Source organism: Trichechus manatus, unplaced genomic scaffold, assembly GCF_000243295.1.
Source record: "Trichechus manatus latirostris isolate Lorelei unplaced genomic scaffold, TriManLat1.0 scaffold00123, whole genome shotgun sequence".
Classification (NCBI taxonomy): domain Eukaryota; kingdom Metazoa; phylum Chordata; class Mammalia; order Sirenia; family Trichechidae; genus Trichechus; species Trichechus manatus.
In genome coordinates this window covers 6,700,330-6,712,087 of record NW_004444059.1, presented here as the reverse complement: position 1 = coordinate 6,712,087, position 11,758 = coordinate 6,700,330, and the positions used below count along the sequence as shown (strand labels likewise).

At 36.6% G+C, this 11,758-nt stretch overlaps 1 protein-coding gene across 5 annotated transcripts in view; it reads right to left on the bottom strand.

Annotated features, from left to right (window-relative positions):
• The window catches only part of GXYLT1 (glucoside xylosyltransferase 1), a 56,988-nt gene that overhangs the window by 36,633 nt on the left and 8,597 nt on the right, over positions 1-11,758 (bottom strand). For 3 of the 5 annotated variants that reach the window (XM_004384580.2, XM_023738868.1, XM_023738866.1), the window contains exons 2-3: positions 8,925-9,017; positions 1,838-2,009 (exon numbers count right to left, since the gene is read on the bottom strand). In XM_004384580.2, the coding sequence (XP_004384637.1) occupies positions 1,838-2,009; positions 8,925-9,017 (265 nt within the window). The remainder of the gene's footprint in view (positions 1-1,837; positions 2,010-8,924; positions 9,018-11,758) is intronic. The other 2 variants (XM_004384581.2, XM_023738867.1) reach the window with 1 other exon arrangement.

Below are 11,758 nucleotides of genomic sequence, written 5' to 3'. Positions count from 1 at the left end.
AGTCTCCTTTAGGCCAGTAAATCTGGTCTTTTTTTTGTGAGTTAGAATTATGCTCTACATCCTTCTCCAGCTCTGTCCAGAACCCTCTGTTGTAAGTAATTTTTAAAAACATTAAATAAAGCCTTCCAACATAGTTTAAGGGAATGACTTTACTTCCAACATGATGCTTTAATGTCTCTGTTAATAAATGTTTAAAAATACTAGCACTTTTATTTTCCCTGACCAATTTATAAATTACATAAAGATCCTTTCAATATCAATTTCAAAATGAAATCTTAGTCAGATTTCAATTAACATTATTACACTTAGACATCTTTGCACTAAAATCTTGTTCCACAAAACACTTGATATTCTCTCATCAAAAGCAAACCAAGCATTCTCAGAGTTGATTATAACCAAGGAAAAATTAAGTTTAAAAATACAGTACTTATTATAGAAACAATAACTCAGCCAGGTTTTAATTCAGAGGCTGGATATAAGGTAAAGCAATAAATTTATTTTGGTTTTTTAACTGCATTTTCAAAGGTTTCTACAGTTGGCAACAATCTATTACTATTCTCTTAAATGTTATGGTAAGTTCACTTTCTCAGCTAATATTTTAGAAAACAATCCAGATAAAAAAATCAAGATCACAAAAGCATATTATCAAAAATTTTAAAACCATGAGTAATGTTTTATACCTCTTGGAATCAATTGGCAGAAAACTAAGTTTTGAGGTCACACAAGTGGTATTTTTCACTCAACATGCAAGATGAATTAACTTGGAAAAAAGTCAAATACATTTTTTACATAATTAAAATGAACATAAAAATCCAGATCAGTTTGAAAGTTTAATTTATTGTATAGATAGATTTAGGTATAGATATACAGATATAATCATTTATCATCATCTTTACCACCATCTCAAAACACAAGGTAGTGAGATTTCAGGAGAATTTTCTTTTTCTTGTATGTTTTCCCCTAGTATCTCTCTTCCTCTTCTTCCATAGTAATACATATATCTTTTTAATCAGATCACATGGTATCCCGATTAAAGAGTACACTTTCCACCCTTACTAACATGTACGTATGGTCACATGACTAAGCTCAGACCAATGGAATACTGCCAGAAATGTCACGTGTAACTTCTGCAAAGTGTCTTTAAAGGAAGGAAGGGGTGACTTTTTTACCCTTTCTTCCCTCATGCTGGCTAGAATATGGGTGTGATGGTTAGAGCTTGAGCAGCCATCTTAGACTATAAGGTAGAAACCTCATGTTGAAGATAACTCATCCATAAGACAGAGGAAGCCAGAGTCCCTGAAGACATGGTGGAACAGCCATATGCCCTGGAGTGCTTATTTTTATGTGAGACAGAAATAAATTTCTATCTTGTTTAAGCCACTATTATTTTGGGTTTTCTACCACTGCAGCCAAGTTGATTCTAACTAATACAAAATCTAAGGAACTTTATTATCCGAGCAAAAATCCACTTCCCTCTATATTGTCAATCAAGAATTCCCTCCCCTCAAAACAGGATTAAACCCTTTGTGTGCACTCTGATTGAGGCACTTCCAAGCCAAAGACAGAGACAAAATTAAATCATAGGACTTCTTAGGCAAAACATATTGAAACAATAGTCAGAAAAATAAAACCTCCATGTTTGGCAGAGGATTTTAAGTAGCCTACTCCTATTCAAAAAGAAAGCTTTCTCTTATATCCAGGTCTGGTCTCTTGGATGGGAGTGGCAGCAAGGAGCCCTCCCCACACTAGGCGGAAAACGAAAGAATAAAACAACATTCTACTATAGATACAGTTAAATATTCAACTCTACCATCTTCACTAAGTCTCAAATACTTACTATGCCTTTAAAGTTGTCATGTAGCTGATCTTCAGCAAAAATATGGAACTGAAGAGGTTTGATGCTGAAAATTATAGCTGACTTCAACATGGTTATAGTTTCTTCCAGTCTTTCACCACAGGCAACCACAGCTAGGTGCATTCTTTCAATGGGCTGTATCTTCAGACCATACCTAATAGAAAAGAAAACCACATTTTCCAACAGTGTTAGTATAGGATAACATGTTTACAATATGGTATTTCCATCATGTTCAAAAACAGAAGTTCAAAGCTTCTATTTACAAAGCAAAGAAACACCAAAATATAAAACATTACTGTGATAAATCCATCATATATTTCTATACTCTCGACCAGGCTGTCTCAATCAGTGTTATTCATCTGAACCACAAAAACTATTTTCTAAATTCTCCCAAGGATGATAAATAATTACTACTATTCTAGGTGCACAGAAGAGAAATTAATTCATTACTCATGCTGGTGCCTTAGGGCAGTAGGGCTTAATTCTAACAATGAACTTCAGCTGAGAAAGGGAGGATTCCTGATTTGAAAGTCTTATGGTCAATTTTTTTAAAAAAATTTTTTATTTAAAAAAAAAGAAAAACTTCAAGCATACACAAAAATACAAAGACTAATGCAATCAATTCCCACGTACTCATCTCTCTACAACAATCATCTATTCAACAGCACTCATGTTTCATCTAAAACCCCTCCTTACATCTGCTTCCATCTACCAATAAATCATTTTGAAGCTAACTCAGACATAATTTCATTTATAAATATTTCAGTGTTGGATCCAATCTTAAACCAGGCTGATTACAAGAAAAAGTTTCCCTCATATAACTTTTTTCACTGACACACATTAAGTCCCACTTACTAAGTATTCAGAGAAAGGTAAAAATTTCTAAGATGATCTAAAAATACTAGTCAAACATCAGCATGTCTTTTAGAATGGAAAGATCTCCTAAATCCAAGTTACTAGTGGAAGCTATGTTTTGAACTTAAATCTAACACAGAGCAGTGTATATAACATCAGCCCTAAGTAACCTTTAAACCTTTGCATCTTCTCTTAACACTCTGAATAATAATCTACTAGCATATAAAGAGCAGAACTAATTATATCTGACTGCACTGTTATTAAATAAAATGGTATATTATTTATAATATAAAATAGAGACCACATCTGTAACTACAGCATACAATAAACCTTTTGGAACTGACTCCTAAAATGAATGTAAGAATGGAAGACAACATAAAACAAATGGAAGCCAACATAAAATACATTAAGTATTATAAAGTATAAACCCTGTGAATTAAAAATATACAAATTCGATTTTAACACAATTTTTGCTTACAGAGGTCCTTTCTGTAAAACGTATAAGGATTAGAAAGAAAAACAAAACTGTCATTGTTCCCAGATGATATAATTATGTATGTAGAAAATACAAAAAAATCTACAGGTAAATAATTAGAATTTTATAACAAGAGTTTAACAAGGTTGCTGGATATAAGTATTAATACATAGTAGTGTACAACCAGTTTGACAATGTAAAATGAGAAATTGCAAAGTGATTTTAATAATCAATGGGAAAAAAATTATGATTGTTCCATGACCTTTAAAAAGTATTATCAAAACATTAAAAACTAATAGTCAGTTATAAATGTACAAGTAGATAGAAAATAGTAAAACTAATATTTATTTAGTATACAGTGATTTAGAACACTGGAAACACTGAGAAAGTATTTTCTTTCTTTTTAAAATCTTATCAGGAGTATTTTTAACAGTGTTTGCTTCTTGTGAAGAAGACTGAGCATCTTTTCTATGCCTTGGTGAACTGTTATACTCCTTTCTAAGCCTGAGTTAGCTTCCAATATTTTACCCTTTGTGCTTTCAATGTCATGAAATATCTCCTAGAGTTCCTTTAATATGAAGATTTTTGCCAGGGTCACCTCCCCTGCAACACCTTCATCCTTCATCACTTTGCTCATCTATGTCAATAAATTCACCTTCACCAAGTTCCTCTGGAGCCCTGGTGGCGCAGTGGTTAAGAGCTTGGCTGCTAACCAAAAGGTCGGTAGTTTGAATCCATCAGCCGCTCCTCGGAAACCCTATGGGGTAGTTCCACTCTGTCTTATAGGGTCGCTATGATCGGAATCAACTCAATGGCAATGTTTTTTTTTAGAGTTCCTCTGGCTGCATATTTAGAATCTCTCGAATGGTGACAGTGTCCGCAGTCTTATGATCAGCTATTTCTTCTAGAACTCCATTTATGCTTGATTCAAACTTCACTTCCACTGTCACTGCTTTTCGTTCCTTTGCTGCACCTTCACCTTTGTTAGCCAATTCTCTCTTTCAATTATACATTTTTGTAAAATGTCATGTGGATTTATCACTGATAGACAAAGAGGCAACACCACTGCATGTGCTGCTGTCTGTATGTGACCTGAATAACACATGCACAGTGACCAATCACCGACAGGATTCTGATCATGATGAGCGTCTGTTATTTACATAGTGATCTGTGGACTGCAGCGCTGGCAGCAAAGTTTGTACTTCATACAATTACTCAGAACTAATAAACCATGGTAACTGAAAACTGAACCGTGCTGCTGGAGGACTGGTGTTATCTAACTATATCATGGTAACTGAAATCTGGGCATCTCAGAGCTGGGCAATGTGAGGACTGCCTGTATATAAAAATAATTACACTTCCAGAACCAGCAACAGAGAGGTAGAAAATAAAATTTCAAAAGTATACCACTTCAATTAACATAAAAAAAAAATCAGGACCTAAAAATAAATCTAACAAAACATATGCAAGACATCCATGGGGGAAATTACAAAACCTTACTGAAACGTATTTTAAAAGACCTAAACAACAGAAAACTGTCTCATACTGCAGAAATGTCATCTTTCCCCAAATTGATTCATTGATTCCATGCAACCCCAATCAAACTCCTAACAGCTTTGGTGGGTTTGTATGTGGTAAAACTTGAAACATCAAGGTTAAAATTTATATGGAAATGCAAAAGGCTCAAGAATAGCCAAGACCCTCCTAAAGAAAAACAAAGTGGAGGACTTGCTCTACTAGATACCAAGGTTTATCACAGAATTGCGGATACTAGTGTAAGGACAGACAAACACAAACGGAAAAGAAAAGAGAGCTCTAAAAAGACTCAAGCACACTGACTGACCCCTGATTGGTAAAACAAGTGGTGAGGCAAAGATGAACTCTAACAACTCTGCAATACACAACGCCAAGACAAATGGATGGCTGTTACGGACTGAACTGTATCCCCCAAAAAGATACCTTCAAGTCCTAACCCCGGTACCTGTAAACGCGACCTTGTTTGGAAACTGAAGCTTTGAATATGTTATCAGTTAAGTTAACCTGAGGACATACTGGAGTAAGCTATAGTCAGCAGGTACGAAGTTTGCTGGTGAAGGGAAAGAACGTAAATAGATAACAGCTTCAAAGAAAGGAAACACTGAAAGAAAGCTGTTGTAGGGATTTTGTTCAATTTCAAGGACAGAAGAGACATAGGAGATGTCAGCATTTTGACATGCTGCTGGGAAGCAAACAGTCAAGCAGAAGACTCAATAAATGCAGATTCAAATTACTTCTTAAATTCTCAAAAAAAAAAAGATCTAAGCCTAAAATCTTTCTGAAACCCAATGAAATAGTGTGTGGCTGTTAACATGGTAATTATAAAGACTATGCTACATGGAAAAAATTATTAAAACTTTAAACTCAGATTTCAAGATTGGTCTATATTTACAACTATGTAAGAGCAAAATATGCATACGAATAATAAAATATTTGTGATAGGAGTTGAGGCAATTTTTCTTTTTTATATTATTTTATGTTCATTGTATAATAAACTAGTTAGGAGGAAACAGTGCTTATCCTCTAGATAAGCTTAGCTCAGACTAAATTACCTAAAGAATTCAAGTTGGCAAATGCTGGGACAGACCTGGGAAGAAGAAAATGGTGCCCAGCGAAGGGCCCACTGGTGCCCGGCAGGATGTAAGTCGTAAGTGGTAGTAAAGACGTGCACAGACGCTTCACCAGGTGTGGGTGGCTAAGCTCTCGGAGTCAGGCCAGAAGGAGGTATTACTTAGAGTAAATACTGAAATTAAGAGTGAGAATGATATGGCAATCGGGTGGTATTCTGGCTGGTCTGCATGTTTGAAATAAGGTGATTAAATGTGAGGGCTCCTTAGTTCTAAGTACGAAACAAAGTTTGAGAAATTTTACATGATATGATATGTATAGCAAAATGATTAGTATTTTTTATGTGATCATATGATATACACTATGAATACAATATTACAGAGTACTTCAGAAATTAATAAGCACAAGGGCTTACAACATAGTGGATGTACATGTAATTCTTTGCAGGGAATACTTGGGGTGAATTAGGAAAATAATAAGGTAGAGAAGCTAAAACAAAAGGAATTAATAAGCAGAGGCTCCAGGATTCCAGCTAGGTAAACTTTCCTGGGCAGGGGTGGGGGGTGGGGGGTGGGGGTACTCTTAGAGCTGAGCAGGAGGTAAGATGATAATGATTATTTCTCGTGCTGCAATTTACATAAGGGCCTGGGCTGTATAAATCAGAATATTCAGAAGTTTTCAAGCTTACCCAGCTTCCAGAGTGAGTAGATTTATGTCATAAGACCGGAGATAGCAAAGTGGTGCTTGCCAATACGCTATTCATTAATGTTTCTAAGAATGAAAAATATGAAGCTCCAATTCTTCAAAATTATGAAAGTTGAAGGGTGAGATTATCTTTAATCAGTTTTTAAAAGTTTAAAATCTGACTTGGACTGATCCATGCTAAAATTGCAATCAACCAAACTTCTCTATAGCAAAGAGATATAATTAAAATATTTGATTTCAACTGTTCCCTTCCAGTTCTTCATGGGATGCATAATGTATGGAGAATGCAAGAATTACAATACATGTTATATTTTACACATATGCCTTTGAAGAATGCAGCCATCACCACTGGGACTTGTCAACAGCCCACACTCCTTTCTCTTAAGAAAGACCCCCCATGGGCACAGGGCTTGGCTTCTGAAAGTCACATTGTGCTATGTAACCTATGTCCAGAGCTGGTGGTAACCTTAGAAGTTTTTATATTAAAATAAATGTGTGTGTGTAACGTGAGCCCTATTATTTCCTTAAGGTAAAACCTCCTCACTGCTTTCACTTCATCTAATAATGTCACCCTGACCTTCCTCCTCAATTCAGTTTCCACTATGAAGTCAGATCAAACTCCCTAAAATGCAGACCTCAGCATGTCACTTTCTTGGTTAAAATCCTTGAATGCCAGATGAAGTCTATGCTCTTTTACAAGGCCTAAGGCCCTCTGCAGCCCCTCTCCCTACAGTCTGCCTTCCACTCTGTGCTCCAGTCATAAGGCCTTACAGTTTCTCGAACTCACTGTCATCTTCTTCTCAGAGTTTCTGCACATACTGCAGTTCTTCCCACCTAGAACGCATCACCTCCTGTCCTTCAGCCTGGCTAACCTCCTATTCATCATGCAGTCACAGCTTAGACATCACTCCCTCCAGGAAGCCTGCCCTGATACTTTAAGATGACTCCTCAGCTGATGCTTCTCCTATCATCAGAGCTAGAACTCTTTACCCACTGCTGTAATCTCAGGTTTACTGGTCTAAAGCTCCCATTAGTAACGCAAGCTCCAGAAGGAGTTCAGAAGTCTGGAAGCCTCATTCACAGAAGTTCTCTGCACTTACCATAGTGCCTGGCAAATGGAATAAGCAGAATGAAAATTTAAATGAATCATAAAGATCCAGTAAAAACAGGTGATTCTTAAAGAAATCTTATTCTTGGGAAGAGCATTTCAGGGCTACTGTCGTACTCCCCTGCCATTATCTCAGGAAGCGATCTGAGAAAACCACTGCCTCATCCTGTTCCTATCAACACTTGTCTCTTTCATTGAAGGTTACAGCAGAAAGGGACCTGAGATGTCAGCCAATACCTTCATTATCCAGATAAGTAACTTAAAAGGTCAATACCAAACCAAACTCACTGCCATCGAGTCGATTTCAACTCATAGTGACCCTATAGGACAGAGCAGAATTGCCCTATAGGGTTTCCCAGGCTGTAATCTTTACGGAAGCAGACTGCCATATCTTTCTCCCGCAGAGCGGCTGGTGGGTTGAACTGCCGACCTTTCAGTTAGCAGTGAGCACTTAACCACTGCACCACCAGGGCTTCCAAGAGGTTAATAAACCAAAAAACCAAACCAAACCCACTGCCGTCGAGTCGATTCTGACTCACAGAGACCCTACAGGACAGAGCAGAACTGCCCCATAGGGTTTCCAAGGAGCACTTGGTGGATTTGAACTGCCGACCTTTTGGTTAGCGGCTGTAGCTCTTAACCACTAGGCCACAGGGTTTCCAAGAGGTTAATAAACGTGGTTATATCATCTGGTCCTGCATTAAACACTTTTCTTCATCCTCCCATTCCCCAAAATTCAATTTTTCTGCTACTAACCAATTTAATCCTTCCCCAGTTACCCCATCCGTATAAAATATTTTTTCAGTATTAAAAAAACAAAACAAAACCCAAACCCATTGCCACTGAGTCAATTCCGACTCATAGCAACCCTACAGGACAGAGTAGAACTGCCCCATAGGAGTGGCTGGTGGACTCGAACTGCTGACCTTTTGATTAGCATCAGAACGCTTAGCCACTGGCCCCACCAGGGCTTCTTTTCTCAGTATACCAGTTTTTAAATTAGATAAATGCCGCGCGTCTGTTAATGTCAGTGGAAGTCTATCTTTATCACTTGTTACCTAAAATTAGAACATAAATGCCAAGAACAATGGTTTAGCTTAATAAAATCTGAGAAAATTTAGAACATTTTATATAGAGTAGGTACTAAAATTAGTGATCAACAACTGTAAGTACAAAATGCAGAGAGGGAATCAAAAACTCAATGAGAAAATGAATTATTTACTTGTATGATAATTATAAATTACAGGAAAGGACATAAGGTTTTATTATCTACAATCTAATCTTACCTACGCTGATCTACCAATTAAATATTAAGTGCCTACCTAAAAGCCGCTTCCCAAAAGCAGTTCATTCCACAAACATCAGAGGGCAGCATCCAATAGGGATTCCAGTAACACACAGAGAAATCTTTACACCTAACAGAGTAAGACAGAAATAAGAGTCCTATGTAAGTATTTCAGATTAGAACTAACAAGGAATATACTCAATAACATAACTTACTGTTCTATTTTAGAAAAACGAATCTGCAAATCCAGGCTGCCAGGGTAACCTGAAGTTTTTTGAAAATAAGACTTCGCCCCTACTTAGAGCACCATTATTTTAAATAGAACTTTAAAACCTTTGGAATATACAACAGATTGAAAAACAGTTTCCTAGCCAGGAACTCTTCTGATATATTAAACAAAATGGAAATACTTCTAAGATTTTTCCCCCACCAACTGAGGAGTTCCTTCGTGGGCCAAGCATATTCCCCTAAGTAAAATCCATTTCAGCCAAACAAAACCTTATCCTGAAGCAAAATTAAAGTGTCACAAATTCTTGGTGGAAAGGGAAGAGAGGACTTTCAAATGTTTTTAAATGAATCCTTCAATCCAAGCTACTTGCGTGGGTTTAAAATTGAAATATCTAAAACCATGCTAATATTCATGGCTCAGTTTCATTATCTACAGTATCTCAGGTTCATTATATTACACATGCTAAAATGGAGATTAAAAAAACTTTTTTCTTACATCTAAGTGTGGTCTTTCTTCTTAGATCTCAGGTTGCAGTTAAAAAAATGCCTCATGTTACAAAAAGTTTTTTTTTTTCCCACTGTTATTCCTTTTAAAAAAAAATTTGTTGCTGTCGAGTCAATTCCAACTCATAGCAACCCTGTAAGACAAAGTACAACTGCCCCATAAGTATTCCAAGGCTGTAATCTTTATGGAAGCAGACTGCCACACCTTCTTCCTACTGAGTGGCTGGTGAGTTCGAACCACCGACCTTCTGGTTGGCTGCCAAGTGCTTTAACCACTACGCAACCAGGGCTCCTTTTCAAAAGTTCACCACAGTGGAGATTTGAGTACTAAAGTAGGCACGTATGAAGTCAGGGTGAGTCACTAGATCACGTCACCTCACATTCCATCACTATGTAACTATTTTCTCTCACTACAGGCTCAAGTATAAATTACTATTTTTATAGGGGAAGATTTACTGTGTATTATGAAATCCCAAATTTGCAAAGATCTCTAATCACACCCCTCACAAACACCAGCCATCTAAGGCAGGGGTTTCCTGCCCTGGCTGCACAAGGAAATCAACCAAAAGCCCCACCCAGACCTACTGAATCAGAATCTCTGGGAATAGAGTTAGGTGCCGGTGATTTTTAAAACGATGCTTAAGTGATGATTCTGCATGCTAGTGCATAAAGAACTACACAGTTGGAATTTTTTTTTAATAGAAAAAAGTTACATTTTAATTTCGTTTTCCTTTAAACGGACCTCACTCTCTAACACAGCATAAAAAGTTACATATCTTAATTTAAAAGGCTGATAAGTTAGAGAAAGAAAAGAAAATGCATGCATATCAGTAAAATTTAGGACTTGATTATGAAATTTATGTTTGTACTTTCATCAGCATGGTTACGTATTTTTAAGTCTTGCATTTCATATCAAGGATCAGACGCACTGAACTTGCAGAGTTCCTTTCAGATTCAAGTGCTTTCACATACATTTAAGCCTCACAACAAACCTGTTAAGATAGATATTACCTCCATTTTACAGATACACACATTATCACAGCTTATTTCAACAAATCCACAACTTATTTACAATCAACAGCTAAAGTACACCTTTGTTCCAGGAAGATAAAAACTACTCTGGTTATTCCATCTCCCCCATCAAACCTTACAATAGTGCAAAATGGAAATGGAAAACAAAGTCGCAAAGAAAATGACTCCCTTTCTAATTCAATTTTTCTATAAAAATGATTAGTTGAAATTATTTTTCTGTAACAATACCACTTATTGCCTCAATTTGCATTCAAGTTACAAAATAAATCAGTTACATGTTGTTTTTCAGACCTTACTGGTTCTTGGGTTACATGTTAAAAATACAAAGGATTCTATCCCAGATCCAATTAATCAAGACTCTCCAGGGGTGGAGAGAAAGAAGAAGAAGGAGTCCAGAATAAAAGGAGAAAACAGAATGCATGACTAACTGCCTCCATAAACAACTGCCTCCTTCGCCATGAGGACCAGAAGAACTGGATGGTGCTCGGCTACCATTACTGAACATTTTTGTTTGAAGATTTTCTGTAAGACTCCTGATGAAAATGGGTAAAAATGTGAAACAGAATTTCAAATTATCACAGAATCCAGACTCTGGAGCTACAGAAGCTAGATGAACCTCAAAAACTACTGCCCTGAGATAATCTTAAACCAAAAACATCCCCTGAAGTCTTCTTTAAACCAAACAATGGTTTGGCTTAATTAGTCCAGAATGCCCACCTTGAGCATTGTGCTCTTTTAAAGAACTATACAGGATCACACAGACAACAACATCTTGAAAGATTAGACAGGAAACTCAGGAGGCAGTGAGTTAGTGTTAATGGCAGAGGAACAATCTGGAAAAGGAAGGTGAGAATGGTTGAACAACTTGAAGAATGTAATCAATGTCACTCAATTGTACGTGTAGAAATTGTTGAATTCGTATATTGTCTAGATTATTCAAAGAAAAAAGAAGGTTGAATCCTAAATTGGTGGTGGGAGAAATCAAGCAAGCAGATTTAACCTGCAGTTCTCCACCTGACCTTCCCCTCCAAAAGGGCATGTCAGCCATTGCAATAATACATGAGGAAAAAAATGGATCTGAAAACAGAATAGTTAGAAGTCTGTTTA